Source organism: Petaurus breviceps, unplaced genomic scaffold (assembly GCF_028583685.1).
Source record: "Petaurus breviceps papuanus isolate PSGF00001 unplaced genomic scaffold, PetGlider_PUasm1.0 186, whole genome shotgun sequence".
Lineage (NCBI taxonomy): Eukaryota > Metazoa > Chordata > Mammalia > Diprotodontia > Petauridae > Petaurus > Petaurus breviceps.
The window spans coordinates 18,265,014-18,284,778 of NW_027185798.1; the positions used below are offsets into that span (position 1 = coordinate 18,265,014).

General features: G+C 45.4%; 1 protein-coding gene across 1 annotated transcript in view; it reads right to left on the reverse strand.

Moving 5' to 3' along the window:
* Nucleotides 1–18,434: 18,434 nt before the first annotated feature.
* Nucleotides 18,435–19,765, reverse strand: part of RPA1 (replication protein A1) — a 59,889-nt gene continuing 58,558 nt past the window's right edge. The window contains exon 17 of the mRNA XM_069089658.1: nucleotides 18,435–19,484. Coding sequence (XP_068945759.1) covers nucleotides 19,371–19,484 — 114 coding nt within the window. The 3' untranslated portion in view covers nucleotides 18,435–19,370. The remainder of the gene's footprint in view (nucleotides 19,485–19,765) is intronic.

A 19,765-nucleotide genomic window follows, 5' to 3' on the forward strand; every position in this document is an offset into this window, starting at 1 on the left:
CATTGCTAGCTTGCTGTTTATGTTTATCATGGCCATTACTTAATTTAGGTTAAGAGTGCACCTTTCTTCTCTTTCCCCCAGAAGCCCCCTGCCCTAGCACATGACCCCCCTCGCTCCCCAGCCTGGCAATTTCCTCAATGATCCATGAAAGAGGGCACATGTTCTTCTCCCACCACCCCTATTCCTCCTGTGAGTGAATTTGGCATCTCCTCTGGGAGGGAGAAAGGGGAACGGGGCACTGAGGAGTCAACGGAGCTTGTCATCCACTATCCTGAGAACCAGAGGGAAATAGGGCAATTTGAATACAGCAGCAGGCATTACCAGGCATATGCTATCTTAGCAGAGGGCGTGGATGTGAGAAAGAAAAAGCGAACCCCGCTTGGGCCATGCCAATTAGACCCAGGCAAGTCTTGAAGCAGCCTCATTTCCTCACTTGTGTTTCCAGAACAAAATGATGAATCTGCCTCCTTTGGGGGAGGTGGGGAGCTCAAAGCCACATGCCAGGAAAGCTAACCAGGCTGAGGAGAGGTGATGTCACTGCTCCAAATCACAAATTTGGCTTCACAGTCTATCCAAATAGATTAACCTCAGGCCAAGAGCTGGAATTTAAAGAGGCCTAATTCTGTGGCCATCATGAGTCGGGAGCGGAATTTAGCATGGAAGTTATAAATATGCTTCGGGAAACAGGCACAAGTTGGCTGGTTTCTTGTTGGCCCTTTGAAGATGGCGGTGGCAAGCTCGCAACCTTTAGGGCTGGGTTAGCTCACCACAGCCTGCTGAAGTTTTGATAGAGTGATATTACCGGTTTTAACTCGAGCCATTAAGAGACTTCATTATCCCCACACCAGCGACAACCAAAGTTATCACATGAGCCATAATGCAAGGGAGAATTTTCGTTCCATCAACAAGAGAGGGAGCCAGTCTGTCTTTGTCCAAAGAAAATGAGCGGCCCAGCATGAAGCTTGTGAGGAATTGAGTGGATGACATTCCAATAACATCCCCTGCAGGATTTCCTGGGCTGTTTAGTTGGCTAAGCAGAGCCGGCTTGAGGCCGAGCAGCCCTCCCTGGCCTACCTGGCTTGAAACTATTTGCAACTGAAAGGTTATTAAAGACAAGGGACACCTGCTAAGACCCACATTCTAGAAAGCTTCAGCGTTTGGCTCTGAGGAGCTCGGGAGGGACCATTTTGGCACCCCTTCCCTCGAATCTCACCAACCTAATTTCTTCCAGTGCTTCTACAGGGACTCCCCAATCCCGACCGAGCCAGCAGATACACTTGGCGCTGCCTGTGTGAATCTGCTTGTCCCCACCTCTGAACCTCTCCCTTCCCTGGTCTGGGATGCCACTCACTCTCTCCTCTGCCAATGTGTGCCACCTTGGCTCCTCCATAGCCCCAATCCTGGACACCTCCCCCAAAGAACACTATCGAGGGTCTGTTCACTCCGTACTGAAGCTAAGCCATATTACTTTATCCTTGTTAATTCAAAAGGATGACACGATAAGGTGAAGCCATGCTAAGTTTCTTCTGGATTCCCCCTCCAAGCCCCTAGAATAGTTTTCTATCTGCTGAAGGTACTTAATGGGTGTGGCTGACACTGACCATGAAGGGCTTTAGCTGCGGACAGAAGGGGACCCCTCCTCAGGCCAGAGGGTCAGAGCAGCTCAAGGCCATCGAGTGTGATAGTTAGAATAATAGCTAACATTTATATGGCGTTTACTACGTGCCTGGCACTGGGCTGAGAACTTCACAGCTATGAACAACCCTATTAGTACCCCCATTTTACAGTTGAGGAAACTGAGGGAGGCAGGGAAGTGACTTGGCCAGGGTCACCCGGCTAGTAAGGGTCTAAGGCTGGATTTTGTACCATCCATTTTGTCACGAGCTGTTGCCATCGATCTAGTTATTCAGAATGCTGTATACAGTCTGATCTAAATGAATCTGGAATATAATTAAGGACTGTAACATCTGGGAGGGACCTGAAGAGATTCTCTACTCCCAGCTCCTCCATTTTATAGGTCACACAGGTAGTCCAGAGGGATTCGAACCCAGGCTTTCCGCCACCAGCCCACAACGCCAGCTGTCCACACCCAGCAACAGAGTCCCTCTGCCCACTGCCACGCATACCCTCTTGGAGTCTCACTCAGAAGCAGAGATTTGGCAGGAGATCAGGCCAGATGTGGAGGATGGTGGTGCTGGTAGGAGGGTGTCGGGGGTGGGGTTAGAGCATGTAACTGAAGCACTAAACCCACCAGCTCAATATTTAACCTAACTGGTAATCTGCTATGACAATTATGCCAGGAACAGCACATTGCTACTGTTTGGAAATGTCTCCCTCTAATTAAGAGGGCTCTGCTTTTTTTTTTTCTCCCAGTCACCCGCATTTAATAACACACACAATGTGAGCCTTGGCTCTGGGAGCTCCGGGTTTCTATTAAGGGCATGTGCAGTGTGCTTGTGGCATGTACATCTGTCTGTGAAATGATGCTCTCCCAGTAAGCCTGCCTAAACACCTCCAATTCTCCATCAAATGGAGAAGGGAATAGAGCCATTCAGACCCTCTCACAACAGGAGAGCCATTTGACTGACGGATGAAAACCTGCACGTGCCTTCACTGTAAATAGTCAGGCTTCCTGACAGCAGCACACTTTTCAACCAGGGAGGGTCTGGGTTGGAGGGTGGTTTGTTGTCTAGGAGGCGGGGGTGGGAAGGGAGGATTGGGAGTTCTTTTAAACAAGATGTACAATCCTGAATGAGAGAGAAAAATGGAAACGTATATAAGGAAGGTTTCATCTTGGTTTAGTTGATGAAGAAGGCGATGAGGGTTGGGGGTTGGGGAAGAGAGAGACAAACAGCTGGTGGAGAGAATCCACTCTGATAGGAGATTATTAAAAATCATAGCTATAAAGAGGGATGTTGCTATCTCCTAAATTGACTGCTAGATTCAAGGGAAGTCACCAGGCAAGACAAACCATTTTCTGTTCAATTAGAGGCTCCTTTATGGAAAGCTTGAAGCCTGGTGAGAGGAGCCCATTAGAAGACATGAGCTCATTAATAAGGATGCACCTTGTAAAGCTATTCAAATTTTAAATAAACGGCAAAGGGGAATGTTGAGGGAGGATTATGGGAACACAGGAACAAGTTTGGGGTTACAAGCTCAAAAAGAGCTGAAAGGATTGGGTTTTTTTAGAGGCAAACAAGTAAGCCTCTAAAATTTTAGGCCAACGGAAATGACCTTTGTACCGTGGCTGACTGAAGATATAAATAAATGTTAACATGAACAGCAGTGTCAACTGGAGAGAGACGGGGAGAAGAGAGTCCAATTGTGGTTTTTTGGGTTTTGTCTCTCTCTCTCTCTCTCTTTTTAAAAGTCTCTTGTTCTAACTCAATCTCAGGGTAAGGTATTCATGAGCACAAAAAGTTGCTACTGCCTGCCGTGTACTCTCTGACTTCAGTGAGCGCCGGGCCCTGGGTTACCTAGCCAATGAAAAGAAGTTGTACCACATACAAGTTAAATATAGGTTAGGTTATCTGCATTTTACAAGCACCAAGAATGTTATCTGAGAAAGCTGTCATTTTTAATGACAGCACAAGCTCCAATTACCAAATGGGTGATACCCTTGGGAGCTGGGAGAATTTTATAAGAGTGACTTACAATTATTAAAAAAGTTTACATGATCACTTTTGAATTGGATATAAATAATCTCACCTGGCCTGTAAGAAACAATCTCCCCACGTGGTATATTCAAGCCTAAAAAAAAAAAGATTCCATTTTCTGGAAAATTATACACTCTGAGATTTATCAATAGGTAGTACGCGGGGGATTACGAGGTAAAGGAAATAAGAGCCCCTGTAAAGTTGAAAAGGCTGCAAATGTGGCCTGGTGGTTACAAGTCCCAATTACACCCACTAGTTCACTGGAAAGTCATGCAGCACTCTCTTTAGGTGAAAAGACCTCTGGTGCTCTATAGGACAAATTCCCTGTTGAATCATACATGACTCTTTATGGAGAGAATACTGTTTTGATTCATATCTTCCACCCCAACACATCTGGTTCTCTTGTGGTTGCATCTGTCAATCAACAATTAGCCAGCATCACACGCTGTCCACCAAGACAGTGGACCACATCCACCTGGAGCCGCAGGGTTTCTACAGATCTGCAGAGACCCCAGAGCCTCTGACCTTAAGAAAGTTATGATCAAAGTCCTATATCCACCCCTTAACCTCCAGCTTCCTTTGTAAACTCTTAGGACTTCTCTTTCCTTTGAGTTCCTATTATTCTTATGGTTTCTACCATATTTTTATGGAATCCCATTGGGTTTCCTATTGGGTTGGCTATTGCTTAGATTCCCTAACCATTTCATATGTCTTATTTGCCCACTTTGACTGGAAGTTTCCTGAGGGCAAGTATCCTGTTTCATACCATAATGATCTGAATACAGATTGCTCACCCTAGCATCCCCCATATCTAGCAGGCAGGAAGGTAGATAGATAGATAAATAGACAGATAGATAGCTACAGACAGTGCTTGGTCAGTTTCCCACTTGTAGAATGTATCCTATCTAGCAGGCAGGAAGACAGACAGACAGACAGACAGACAGACAGATAGATAGATTAGATGGATGGATGGATATACAGACAGACAGCTATAGATAGATATAGATTGTGCTTGGCCAGTTTCTCACTTGCATAATGTGTCCTATCTAGCAGGCAGGAAGATAGACAGACAGACAAATACAGACAGACAGACAGATATAGATGGATATTTATAGACAGTGCTTGGCCAGTTTCCTACTTGTAGAATGTGTCCTTAAGTCTCATTTTTCTCATCTGTGAAATAGGGAGAATGCCTATAAAACCTACCCCAGAGACTGTTGTGAGGGCCAAATGAGCTTGGCAAACCTTAGAAAATGCTGTGCAAATGCAGATAAATGCCAGCGGAAGGCAAGAGCATAGAATGGAAAAGTAGGCAGGTGGAGGAGGTTAGAGAGCACAAAGTAGTCAGATATTTGAGATTTGCAAATGACCAAGGGGTCCATTAGGAGCAGTGTAGAAAGCAGGTAGACTAGGGAAGGGAGCAAACAAAAGTGTCCCCATCTAGATTTGCTGCCTCCCACACCTCAGCCTCAGAAGTTCCATGGTTGGGAGCCTGGGTCCCAGCCCAAGCTGGGGGGTCACAGGATGCAGGCCAAGGGCAGTGGAATGGAACAAAAGAAGGCATTTGTGCTTGTTACATTCTATCAGGGGTGGGGGTTGGGAGGAAAGAAGAGAATCTACATAAATGGGTAAGTACAAATATGATGACTGGGGGAAGGGGAGAGTACCCAAGCTGCAGTGATGGATCAGAAAAGATTTCCCATAGAAGGTGGTGCAGAAGCTATTGAAGGAGTCCAGTCCAGCCATGGGGGATGGAATGCCAACTTGGGGAATGGCAGGTAGGCCTGTTTGTCTGGAATACCGATGGAGAAAAAGAGAATCCTGTGAAGCGAGCCTGGCAAGACAGGCGGGAATCAGAACATGAAAGGCTGGAAATGCCAAGGGTTGGTATTTTCTCCTACAGGCAGTAGGAGGCCAATGAAGAGGCTTCTTGTACAGATGGGCGATGTGGTCAGATTTGTACTTTAGGAAGAATGTTTTGGCAGCTGTGTGAAGGACAGATTAAGAGGGGTGAGACAAGAAGCTGAACATCTAATTAGGAGGCTGTTGTGATAGTCCAAGCAAGAGGGGATGAAGGCCTGAACGAGGGTGCCATACTGTGGAGGCAGAGCTGACAAGACTTGGCAAGTGACTGGATATCAGGGGTGAAGGAGAGGGGAAAGCCGAGGGTAACTCTAAGGTTGGAGAAGGCCCGGGAGGAGATGAGTTCCACTCCAGACATGCTTTTGGAACATTTCTTATATATAATCTGGATGGCATACTCTTGGGGTGGCGGCATCAGGGACGTGGTGGATACAGCTAGAAAAACCAAAGTGGGCCCTGATAAAGACAGCAGAGTAGGAGGCATATGGTATGACTGAGCTCCCATCCACACACCAGACCAAAGCCTGGAGATGGAGAAATCCAGAAAACGGCAGAGTGGTTTTTGTCTGGACTAGGTCAGCAGACACTGGGGCAAGCACAAAGTGCTCTAGCATGCCAGGGAGACACAGGAGGAAGGCCCAGACTAGACCCACAGCAGGGCTCTGCCATGGAGACAGGTGCCAACCGGCAGCTGCATCACCAATCACTCAATCCTGGGTCACAGATTCAGGACAGAGCTAGAAGGGGACCCACATATGAGCAAGATCAGAAAGGGGTGACGGCGGCGGCAGCAGCAGCATCACACTTACAGCGTCTAGCCCAGGAATAAGCAAAGCAGGAAACCCAGGCTGAAGGGGAGCTGGCGATTCTGCCACTTTGAACAAAACAGAGCTTTCTAGCTGGCTAAGAGGGGTGGGAGTCTAGTAGAAGTCTACACTCGTACAGACCCAAACTTGCAGCGCCCAGACCTGGCGGGCAGCAATCAGACTTTGCCTGGATCAGACCCATAGGGAGCACTGAAAGCTTGCAAGTCCTCAGCCCATCCCTGAGATCCCTAAATAACACAACACTCAATACCCCCAAGAAAGCAGCAACAGGACCAGCTCAGACCTTACCTCCAGAAGTGCTGAAGGGCTCGACCCTAGCACTGAATCTGAAGTCAGGAAGTATGACGGAAGAATGGGCAAACAAAAAAGGGTCACACTATAATGAATTATCTTGGTGGCAGGGACACTCAAGACACAAATGCAAAAGAGGAGAATGACTCCAAAACATCTATAAACAAAGCCTCAGAGAAAAACACAGCTTGGGCACAAACTCAATTAGAATTCCTGGAAGAGAATTTAAGCAAGAATTTTAAAATAGTTTTATAAATGGAATGAGAACTTGAGGAAAAATCTGGGGAAAAAAATGAGAGCTATGGAAGAAAGAACTAGAAAAGGAACTTGGCATGAGATGTTCAAAACCTTGCCCAAGCAATAAACTCCCTGATAATTCAAATGGACCTAATGGAAGTCAAAGACTTCATAAGGCAACAAGAAATATTAAAATTAAGTTAAAAGGCTGGGAAAAAAAGGGAAGAAAATGTAAAGTCTATCTTAGCAAAAACAAGTGACCTGGAAAACAGATTGAGGAATGATAATTTAAGAATCACTGGACTGCCTCAAAGCCATGACCAAAAAAAGAGCCTAGACATCCTATTTCAAGAAATCTTAAAAGAAAACTACCCAGATCTCTTAGAACAAGAAGGCAAAGTAGAAACAGAAAGAATTCACCATCCCATCCTGAAAGAAACTCCAAAATGAAAACTCCTAGGAAAATCGTAGCCACAATCCAGATCAAATTAAAAATACTTCAAGCAGTCAAAAAGAAAATTCAAGACCTGGGGAGCCACCATCTGGATCACCCATGATTCAGCAGCCATCACTATAAAGGGGCAGAGAACTTGGAACATGATACTCCAGAAGGCAACAGATAAGGACTTATAGCCAAGAATAAGCAAAACTGAGTGTAATCCTACAGGGGACAAAATAGATCTTTAATGAAGAAAAGAGCTTCCAAGAATTCCTGATGAAAAGACCAGAGCTGCTTAGAAACTTAGAAGTTCGGGCAGCTAGGTGGCGCAGTGAGTAAAGCGCTGGCCCTGGAGTCAGGGGGACCGAATTCGGTTCAGGCCTCAGACACTTAACACCCACACACACACAAAAAAACTAGCCCTGTAACCTTGGGCAAGTTACTTAACCCCAATTGCCCTCCAAAAGGCCAAAAAAAAAAAAACCCAACTTAAAAGTTCAAACACAGATGGGAAGAGAAGCATAAAAAGTTAACACAAATGAACAACGATAAAGGATTAAACAAAGATAAACTGCCTTCATTCCAATAGGGGGAAATGACACAGAGTGTGCCCTCTGAACCCATCATCATCATCATCATCATCATCAAAGATCAAAGAGAGAATAATCCAATCAGACAAAGACTGGGAGTGGTTTTGTTAGGTCTTGATGATCTTAAGAAAACAATGGGGGGCAGCTAGGTGTGGAAGTGAGTTGAGCACTGATCCTTTTAAAGTCAGGAGGACCTGAGTTCAAATCCAGCTTCAGATACTTAACACTCTTGCTAGCTGTGTGACCTTGGGCAAGTCACTTAACTCCAATTGCCTTGCCTTCCTCCCTCCCCCCAAAAAAGAAAAGAATGAAAAGGGGAAGAGGAATATACTACAAGGAATGGGGAAAGTATCCCACATAATGGGGGTGCACGAGTAAACATTTATATTAACAAGGAGAAGGGGGTAGGAAGAGTGGATGATACTTGAACCTCTAAGAAGGAAGAATACATACACACACACAAGGTGGGTATAGAAATAAATTTCACTCAGCAGGAAAATAAAAAGGAAAAGTGAGAAGAGGGGAAGGGAATCAGGGGGAGGGGTGGATTAAGGGAGGAATCAGTTCTAAGTAAAACAAACACTAAATATACAAAAATATTTATAGCTTTTTTTTGAGAGAGCAAAGGATGGGCATCCAACGGCATGTAAATGTAACAAAATCCTAATGTGCTGAACATTTATCAGAGTGATGACCAACCACAATTCCAGAGACCTAAGCATGAAATACGCTAGACACCTGACACAGAGGGGAAAGTCTCAGAATGCAGAATGAGACAAGGTTTAGGTTTTTGTTTTTGGATATCGATAGCCAATGTGAACACTTGTTTTGATACGCGATTGTAATAGGATGTGTTTTTTTCTTCTCCTGATCTCAACTGGGGATCAGGGGAAGGTGAGAAGGCAGATCTGGGGGAATTAAAACAAATTTTCAAACAGGGAGGGGGACCTGACTTTTACAAAAGTGAAATAAACTGCTCTGCCCTTGCAGCTCCTACAAACTTCTCCTGGTACATCTCACATCATCCAGCTTGGTCCTATCCTCCCCCTCTGCTCACCCTTTCACTGGGCCTTCTGAAATCTTTGTTCTGCTGTTCACAAACTTTCTCTCCCACCCGATTCCTACCTTTTATGATCCCTCTGTGTCCCAGAACTAACTAGAACCTGGCATTCCCTCTCCAAGGCTGGCAGGCTCTCCTCTCATGCCCTCCAACTCACAGCCACTTCCAGCCCTTTCCTTTGCCACCACCATTCAACCACTGTTGCGAATTCAAGCCATCTGGTCACGTCACCGATACCAAAATCTTTGTGGACCAGACTTGTGGTTTGTTTTCCAAATGTCCCATTGGCCAGCCTCCAGCACATTTTCCCAACTTCTTACACGTCGTAAGCACCTGGCTGAGTCACCACATCCCAAATGACGCCATTATCGCTGATGCCTTCAAAATTCAGAATGAGGAGCCACACATCCTGGCATGGGCCGGCTTATCCACTCTCTCAATTTCCATTCCACAGTGATCCCCCCCAGGGGTAGTCCAACACCAGCACTCATACCTGCTCTACCTCCAAGATCCTGAATTTCCACTCTGATCACAACCCCTGTTTTTCCATCTTTCCCATCATCTCAGCAGGGTGGCAGAGTGGATAGAGCACCGGACCTGTGGTCAGGAAGACCTGAGTTCAAATCCAGCCTCAGATACTTACTAGCTGTGTGATTCTGGCCAGGTCACTGTTTGTCTCAGTTACTTCATCTGTAAAATGGGGATAACAGCCCCTACCTGTCAGGGTTGTTGTGAGGACGAAATGAAATAATTGTACAGTGCTTATTAGTATAATGCCTGGCAGTGATCGATGATGTTAGCGATGATGAATCTGTTCACCACAACCTTTGGGCCCCCTCAATCCCTCCCTTTTTCCTATCCTGTTCTTGATCCTCTCCCTTGCCTTCACTTTGGACTTCATGGGGGAGATGTTACAACAAAGACACTGCTGCCCACGAACCCCATGCTCCCCTGTCTTTCTGTTGTTCCTGGCCTGCCAAGCCCCAACGCTGGGTCCCTACCTAGCGCCTTCTCCATTCCGCCTGGAGGACTGGGAAGTCATGAAGCGTGCTGGGGTCACTATAAAATCAGGCTCTCTGACGTAACAGGCCTCTGGCTGATGCAAAGGAGCCCTTTACTTCATCTCTGACTCCTTATCACATGCCCAGCAGCAACCAGACCAAAGCCTTTTCTTTCCTAAGCTCCCCCAAACCACCCCTGCCTCCGAGTGAAACAGATGACCACAAGCCTCTCCCTTAACTGAGAAGCCATGAATGGGCTTCTCCCACCCCTTCAGCATCTGCTCATCCTCGGTGGGCCTTTGCTCTGGCCTCAGGTAATAACCCTTCTCTTCACCTGTGCCCTTCCCATTTCTTCCAGCACCTTGCTCCTTCTTCTACTGTAGACTGGAAAGAACTCAAGACTGGCATCAGAGGACCCACCTCGTGGCCCCAGTTTTCTCACCTCTAAAATGAGGGGGTTGAGTCAGATTACTGGCAGCTACTTTGGTCCTAACGGATCCTTCCTCTCCACCTCTAAATATGCTATGGTGGCTGACCCATGTTTGGGGAAACTCACATGCGTGCACAGTCCTTCCCCTGACCTTAATTCCACTCAAGTTCTTACCCTCAATTTTTTTAGTTTTTCACTAGTATCTAGGAAGAGTAGTTTGTTTGCTGCGCCCTCCTTCTTCCACTGTCTCCTCAAAACACGGAAATCTGGACTTCACCAATCTATTAAAATTGTTGCGAGGTGACTCCGTTGCCAAACACAATGGCCTTTTCTTGGTTTGACCGCCCCCAGATATACACATGTAAGCATATACATCAAAGCTCTGGCCACCCCCTCCTTGTTGTCATTCCTGTGCTCAGCTCCGATAACACACTCTTACCTTACCTGACTGCCTTCTCGGTATCTTTTGCTAATACGGCTTCTCTTCCTACATCCTAAGGGTGGGTTGTTTCCTATAACCCACAGTTCTACATTCATATATTCAGTAGCTAGTAAAGATTCCACACACTCCTCACCATTGCCTGCCTGACAAATGGTCGTCCATGAAAAGCTTCCAAGGAGGGGGAGGCCATCGCTTCTCAAGGCAGCCCATCTTGCTTTGCACTTTCCACTCACAGTTCCTGGTTCTGCCATAGAACAACTCTGCTATCTCCTCTGTATGACAACCCTTCATGTCTCCGAAAACTGCTCTCCTGTCCATCCCCTACTCCCCATCTCTTCTCCGGCCTGAACACGTCCAGATCTTGCCCAAGGTCACATGATTAGTTTTTGTGTTGTGTCTGAGACCAGATTTGAACTCGAGTCCTCCTGACTCCAGGGCTGGTGCTCTATTCACTGTGCCACCTAGCCGCCCCAGTATCAGCGTCCTTCTTAAACAGAGGCCCAGAACTGGACCCAATCCTCCAGATGAGTCTGAGGACACTGAGACCATCGCTTCCTGCCTCCCTATGCAGCCCCCGACACTGATGTCTCCTGCTGAACCCGCCATCACTCAGGCCCCCAGATTTTCCTCGGAATTGCTGTTTAACCATTACCCCCCCCCATAGACTGTACTTATGATACTGAACTAAAAAGACTATCTTAATTGAATCCCATCTTAAGAGACTCAGCCCCGATCTTTTTGGATCCTAACCCTCCTGTCACGGCCATTGGATGAACATGCCTTCTACGAGCTTTCATCAAATTTATTGATAAGGACCATGATCAACACAGGGCCCAGAGGATCCCTGGGACACCTCACACCACAATGACATCAAACCATTATTAACACATAGTCTTCCAGTGCCATTATCCAACCACTGCTGAATCCAGCTGATTACTGCTATAGTCTAGTCCACTGCTCTCAATCTTCTCTACAAGAATGAGATGAGAGGGGCAGCTAGGCGGCACAGTGGATAGAGCACTGGCCCTGAAATCAGGAGAACCTGAGTTCAAATCCAGCCTCAGATACTTACTAGCTTTGTGACCCTGGGTAAGTCACTTAATCCCAACTGTCTCAAAAACATAAATAAATGAGGAACTTTGCCAAAACCTTGGCTAAAACCTAGGTAAACTATTATTTACAGCATTCCTCTCATTTACTAGTTTGGTAACTTGTTAAAATGAGGATCATCTCCTATCTCTTTTCTTGCTCTACAATTAGTTCCTTAGGGATTCCCTTTCTTCCCAAAGCACAGGGGAGAGCATGAACAGCTGGCCTCAAAGCCAGGAAGCCCCAGGTTCAAGTACTGCTTCCAACATCAATGCTGGCTGTGTGACCCTGGATACAAGTACAAATAATCTGATTCTACTCACAAGGCCCTTATGTTCTGATCAGACAAAAGATCTTCACGTGTAAAAAGATACAGCAAAAATAATACAAAGTAGCTCAATATAAGGTAATTTGGAGAGGAGGGTGAGGAAGGTTGTGTCTGAGCTGCCTCTTAAAGGAAGAAAGGTAGCTAAGGAGAGAGGGCATTCCAGGTGGGGGAGGCTGGGACTGCCAGGGCAAAGGCATGGAGGCAGGAGATGGGGGTTGTAAGTGAGGAATAAAGAGAAGGCAGCCATATAGCTGGACTGCAGAGTGCAGAAGGGAGGGTAGAGGAGGGTGGTCTGGGGACAGGTTGGGTAGGGCTTTCAGAATTAGAAGGGGCTTCAACAGAGAACCACATTCCTTGGCTTCTTGAGCAGAGGGGAGCTATGGTCCCATCTGTGCTTTGCGAAGATCAGTTGGATTCCAAAGGACACAGGATGGAAAATGCCAGCCACATCCAGAGAAAGAACTATGGACTTGGAATGCAAAACGAAGCAACTATTTTCTTTTTTGTTTTATTTTGGGTTTTTTTCTCATGGCTTTTCCCATTCATTATAATTCTTCTGTGCAATATGACTAATGTGAAAATGTGTTTAATAGGAATGTATGTATAGAGCCCATATCAGATTCCAAGCCATCTTGGGGAGGGAGAGGGAGAAAATGTAAAACTTATGGAAGTGAACACTGAAAACTAAAAATAAATAATTTAATTAAAAAAAAAAAAAGATTAGTTTGGCAGCTGGCTGGAGGCCTGAGGGGAGAATGGAGAGACTCAAGGCAAGAAAATCACCGAGAAGACAAGGCGGGATGCCTGGCCAGCTCCGTTTTTATGTCCCCTGGCACCTCAAACTTTGTCTATCAAAAACTCAGCTTCTCTTTTCCACACTTTTCCCTCTCCCAACTTTACTGACAGCCCCCCAACCTCATGACCTTTAAGTTTACTAACAATCTTAATCACCAAATCCAATGGGCTCTTCTCAATTTGTCTTCTCCTCAACCCTCTGCAGTCTTTGAGCTGGAGACGCTGCTCTCCTGGTTCTCCTCCTGCCAGATCACTCCTTTTCTGTCTCCTCCTCATGCCTGCTAATCCTGGGAGTCCCTCATGGCCCTGTCCTGGGCCCTCTTCTCTTCTGCCTCTATACTGTTTTATTTGGTAAACTCGTCAGCTCCCAAGGTTTCAACAATCACCTCTATGCAGATAATAAATGTTGACAAGTGATTTCTGACTCTTCTTTTTCCCCAAATCCCTGTGGTACTCAATGATTCTACCTTGGCAATAATCTCATGTCCATCTCCCCATCTCTGTTTCTACTGCCACTGTCCCTGTTTGTCACTGCTCAGCTGGACTATCTGTAATAGTCTTCTAACTGGCACTCCTGCCTTAGTCTTCTCCCGGCTATAATCCATCCTTCATACTGATGTCAAAATAACCTTCCAAATGCACAGGCCTGGTCATGTCACTGCTGGGCTCAAAACCTTTCAGGGACTTCTCATTACCTAGAAGATAAATCGAAGTCCTCAGCCTGGCCCTCAAGCCACTCCAGTCTGTCTCCCACCAGTTTTTCCAGTTGCATTCTGTTCTACTTCCTTTTGAAAAATTCTGTATTCCAACCCAAATGGGACTGTTTCCTGATCTTGCCTTGTTCTCGCATCAGTCACTCCCCAGGCTGGGAATGCACTCACTCCCTTATGGCCATTTGCTGAAATCCTCTTTCTTCAAGACCAGGCACGAGTCCCTGGTCCATGGTGGCTCCCTCAATCAACCCTGCTCAAAATGACCCTTCTCACCTCAGGTTTCTTACAGGGCTTTGTCCCTCTGATCTGTGCAGGTATAGAGGACTAGGCTCTAGGGAGACAGAACCCTTTCTATTCCATGTAGTACACTGGAAAGAACCCTGGCCTTGGAGTCAGAGAACCTGGGTTCAAATCTAACTTCAGACACTTCCATTTCTATGGCCTTAGACAAGTTCACTTTACCATCCTGGGGCTCAGTTTCCTTGTAAGTAACATAAGGAGATTGGACTCAATGATCTCTGGGACTGTTTCCAGGGGAGAGAATTCTTCTCCATCTAGGATTCTTCAAAATTCTTCTCTGCAGTTATAACATTCTCCTTGGTGATAAGTACACAGATACGTGCTCAATACAGGCTTGTTCAAGAAAATATTTACTTTTAGAAAAAAATTAACAGGTTCCTCCCTCAAGTAGGTTTTTATTTGCGTACATGAAAATTGAGCCTAATTCTTTTTCAGGGTAGAACATATCTATCATTTTTCCTTTTAAAGGGATTTCCCTTCAGGGGCACAGCCTATACTTGGAACAATACAACAAGGCTTTCTCATATCCTCCACACGACCTAACCAAGTTTTATGAACATCCTAATGAACAAGTAGGAACAAATACTTGTCAAGTGATTTGACTGCATACTTTCTGATTAACTCACCAAGCTGACATCTTAAGGACCAAACTCAATAACCAGAAGGAAGGGAGCCAGCATGGGACAGGCAAAGGAGGCCAAGTCTTAGAGCCAAGAGAGCTGGGATTAAGGTTCGCCCCATATATAACTAACTGTAGGTCAGTCCTATAGCCTCCCTGGGCCTCAGTTTTCTCATCTGTGAAATAAGCACAAATCAGGATGACCTACCTCACAGGTTTATTGAGAAGACTGGATAAGACGCTCTATAGAAAGCACTGTATACAATGAGTTATCCTAAGGTGACAGGCCATTTGACCGACATAAGCTTTCATTAGAGATGATAGGAGCCATGGCAGGAGAGCATGCTAGACTAGGGCCTCGGCAGCCCCTGCCTGATCTGGCACCCAACCACAGCCCAGGAAACCTCAGCCCCAGCCATAGCAGGAACAGACTGAGCCCAGTTCCCAGGGCAGAAGAAAGAGCCGGGTCAGCAAAACACCTGGGACCTCACAAGAGGCCTATGATTGGCTTCTCAGGGTCACAGGAAAGGAGGGAACCACCCCTATATTCAAGGCAGGGAAAGAAGGAGAAAGAAATCAAAAAGGGGAAGATGCCAAGATCTAAGTTAAGTCACTTGGAAACTAGGCTAAAAGCAGGAATTCCTGAAGGAAGTGGGAACTAGTCTCTGTCACCACATCTAAGACCAAACAGGACCTGGTTACACCATCCAAGAGAGGGGCTCCAATGAGAGTGAACATAAAGATCCAATCAGAAACTGAGGCTGGAATGCAACAAAAAAAGACTACAGACTGAGAGAAGCCTAAAAGGTAAACCTAGAACAGCGTCATGCCACAAGTTCAAGGACAAGGAGGGTCTTGGAGAAAAGAATGTCCTGACAAGGGCTACAAGAAAACCTGGAGGAAATGAAGAGAGACAAAACATACCGCGAAATGATGGTCAGCGAGGGAAGTATGGCAAGAATTAGCAGCTTAGGACAACAGGTGATAAACCTGACTCCAGATTTGGTCTCTCTAAAAACTAACGTGGGCCAAAAAGAAAAGGGCTGCCTACAGGAGGAGACAAGAAAAAGACTGAAAATTACTGGGGCCTCTGACCAACTTCAGGCAAAACCAACAAATTCAAATCCACAAACTCTTCCTGAAAGACCAACTCTATCCACATGAGCATAAAACAGAAGCTCTGATACTGTTCCCTAACCTCAGAGTTAAGCCCTGGATCCGGGGTGGGGAACCTGTGGGCTCGAGGCCACATGTAGCTCTCTAGGTCCTTTTGACTGAGTACAAACTTCACAGAACAAATCCTTTTATTGAGGGGATCTGTTCTGTGAATTGGATTCAGTGAAAGGGCTACACTTGGGTACCTAGAGAGCCACACCTGAGGACCTAGAGGACCACATGTGGCCTCGAGGCTAAGGTTCCCCACCCCCGCCCTGGATCATGGACAGCCAACCAGCCCCACGATGGTGCATGGCCAAATCTGAGAGTGACTTGAAGAAACATAAGAACAAAAAAAGAGCCCAGCGGTAAGATAGATGTGTGTCTATCATCACAACACTCCACCATATGAACAATTCTGTCAAAAGAGACTGAGAAATTGCCTTTTTCCTAGAGTGGTTTGAAAGGATACCTCTTCAAACTGGTTGTTTTTTGTCTTTGACATTACCAAAATCTTGCATCAGTTTAATTAATAAGTCAAGTGAAATGGATTCTCTTGGACAAAGTTTTCTTCATTGGAGATTGATGACTAGAACCACCACCTAAACAGAATGCTCCTTCAGAAGAGCTCAGAGCTTTTTCTAAAAGCCAGAAAATTATCAGCAGAGTAGGTCATGAAACTAAGAGTTCTATCAACAAAACTTGATAGAAAAGCGACTAAAAAAAAAAAAGATGAAATTCTCCCATTAAGAGGAAAGCACGGTAGAGGGGAAAGCTTTCTAACAAGTGAAAAGGAGGAAAGAGGGAAGGACTGAATTGCTACCTGAGGAGCAACCTGTTTCATTTTCTATAAATAAACCCAGAAGGCATATTGCCAAAGAAATGCAAGTCAATATAACCTTTCTATAGTGTGCTGCCAAATTTCACTTTCAGACAGTATATTAATTACGTAGTCAATAACCATGGGTTTCATTAGTGTATTAAATACCACGATCGATAATATTTATTCTTTTCAAAGACAGGCCACTCAGAAAACAAGGCGAGGGATTTTTGACCCTGCGGTTCAAAAAGTCAGCACAACACACCAGAGACAAGCAAGGCTTAATGGAAAGCATAAAACACTGGGAATATAGACAGAAATCAGATTATTACACTTTTGGTTTTTTTCCCCTACCACTCACAATGATACTGAAGGGAATTCAAGAACCATTTAAAATAAAGGCAAAATGATTAGATTTTTTTCCTAATTGCTTAACACTGATGTCATGGTAGACGTGATAGAGACACTGATCTATAAGTGAAAGATGTGAGATAGAACAGGAACAGCCCTTTGAGCTAGACTAAAGCCAAGAGAATTATAAGGACTGTGGGCCAGAATCTATTTAGGAAATCCTCAGGGACTTTAAGCTCTTAAAAGCAAACTGGTGGAGCCAGTTTCTGATGTTTCTCCATTGGTGATCTGATTTCCAGTAGGGAAATCTGTTAAAAATCCTCCCTGGAGGAAGTCTCTTGCAAGAATGCCTTCCCAAAGCACAACACAGGAACCACCGGCCTGGTCACATGGTGCAGTAATAGGCCATCCTTGGCCAGGGACTCGAGGATACAAGCCTGGCACAATGCTCAGGAACCCATCACACAAACACCTGGGGAGCAGAGCCTTTCTCCTCCACAAGGATGTGGAGGAGAAAGGGGGACAGAGGCAGGGAGGAGCAAGTATGAACGACTAGTTACCGGATGGAAAGATAGATCATCGCTTCTAAGCCACAATTTGTCAATCCAGAAAGGTGCTGAAGACTGTAATTTTCTAGTTGATGCTTTATAAGCAAGGTCAGGAGGAACAAGCTCTTCTTCAAAAAATCTGGAAGCCTCAGCAATAGAAGCCAGTGCAACTCTGTCCCCACCTTTACAGACAAGGCAGTTGGACTTCTCTTTCTTCGGATCTGGCCATGCATTTAAGGGTCCTGAAACAAAATGCCCCTCAAGGCCTTTCTCAGAAGCAGAATTCACTGGCCTAAGGCTTGTAGGCCCTGAAAACAAAGAAGAAAGCAAAGGAAGCCACAGAACCTGTGCAGAGGCTCCAGAAAGAGCCTCTCATACGACATTTCCCTAAATGAAAATCTAGTTCAAGGGGCTGCAGTGGGTCTGCAATACTGCTTCGCTAGCCGGAGAGATGTGCAGCCACAGACAAGCTGTGAGCTGCAGCCAACGGACGCATAATTAATGTGATTAGAAGCACACAGAGCAAGCATGCTCTGCTGCTTGAAAAGCCCAGTAGCATAATTACTGTTTTCTATACTAGCTCACTGTCTGTACAAATCTCAAAGCCTGGTTGGTTTTAGACTGCTGTGTAAACGTCAATAAAATCCCCAAAGTGCCAGATCATCAGCATTCTTGGGCACAAAACATATTTTTTTCTTTTAAAGATGCATTTCAGGGCTGCAAACATCAGGAATAGAGATCTCTATGCCTCAGTCTAATCTTAGAGTTGGTAATAAGTTAACATCTCCCCCAAGTGAACATTTATTATGAAGGCTAATTAATTGCTTTCCAGTAAGTAGAAGAACCCTTTTGAGTTCAAAGAAAGTAGGATTCACAGAGATCTAAATTTACTATTTATTGAAACAAAGCAATAGAAACAGAGCATTCCCCCTCCTCCTTCTTTATAATTCTCTCCTTATTTAAAACACAGCTTCAACCAAAATTGAAGAAGTGAAACATACAAATGCAAGAAATATATACAGGTAGGAAACGTGTACAATCATCAATTCAAAACGTGATGTTAATTGAAGTGAAAACTCAAGCAATGCTTTGTAGTTGCCTAGATTTCCCTAGGGGACAGTGAGTCAATGCTTATCAGCCTTCCTCAGAAGAGACAATTTTGATTAATATCAGACCCATCTGACTCAGTCTATTAAACCCTGAAGCAAGGATATTCTTCAGATAGAAGAGATACGTCTTTGATTAATAATTCTACCGTCTTGCCATTCCAGGCATTAACAGCGCCGTGGCACCTCCAGGAGGAGGAAGCCTTTGAATTCTAGGAGTAAACACTTGTGAGAACACTCAGGTCTTTCTCAGACTGCTTAGTAGCACTGCTTTTGCAATTTCTTCCCCAGAAAGTTCCAGACATATCACCAACTGGAGAAATGAAACCTCGGATATACCATTTATTTGGCTGTCTGCAGATTTAGGGCTAATTACTTTAAACAGGACTCCAGCCTAAAGATAATGACATCTTAATAAAAGCAATAAACGCCTGGAGCTAATGGCAGTGACAACTGGTACAACACTGTCCGAACTGGCCCCCGAGGTCTGACATTTAAGGGTCACGAGATCTGTGCACATGTGTCTTTACCTACCAAGGGATTCCAGGGCTCACCAACAAAGGGAATTGCTTAGTCCACCATAAAGGGCAGCTCTGCCCTGTGCAGCTAAAGCTTAATTGTTACACGGGGGTGAGAAGAGATCAACTTCACGGCAGCCCTTGGCTTATCCTGGGCAGTTTCAAACTTCCGCCCAATTGGCAATGTTCTCCTCACATCTGCCGAACCGCAGAGTTCTTCCTGATGTTCATGATGAGCCTCTTGCCATATTCTCTGTAGTCCACAGGCTTCACATCTACTACAGAGGCCTTGATGCGAGACTCATCCTGGGAGAGAGCAGAGTAGTCAGTGAAGGATCCAGGAAGCCGCCCCTCTCCTCCCCAGATTGGAATGACCTTGGGCAATGGTGACACTGGACCTAAGGGGAAGCTCCCCATTGATATTATTCCTGCCTGCTTCCCCCTTCCAGCTCTATAAGCCACTTCAATCAATGAGCAAAAAATCATCTTGTCTAAGTTCAGAAAAACACAGACTTTCCCTGGAAGGCACTTCGAGTTCATCTAGTCCAATGCCTTCATTTTACAGATAAGGAAAAAGGTCCACAAGT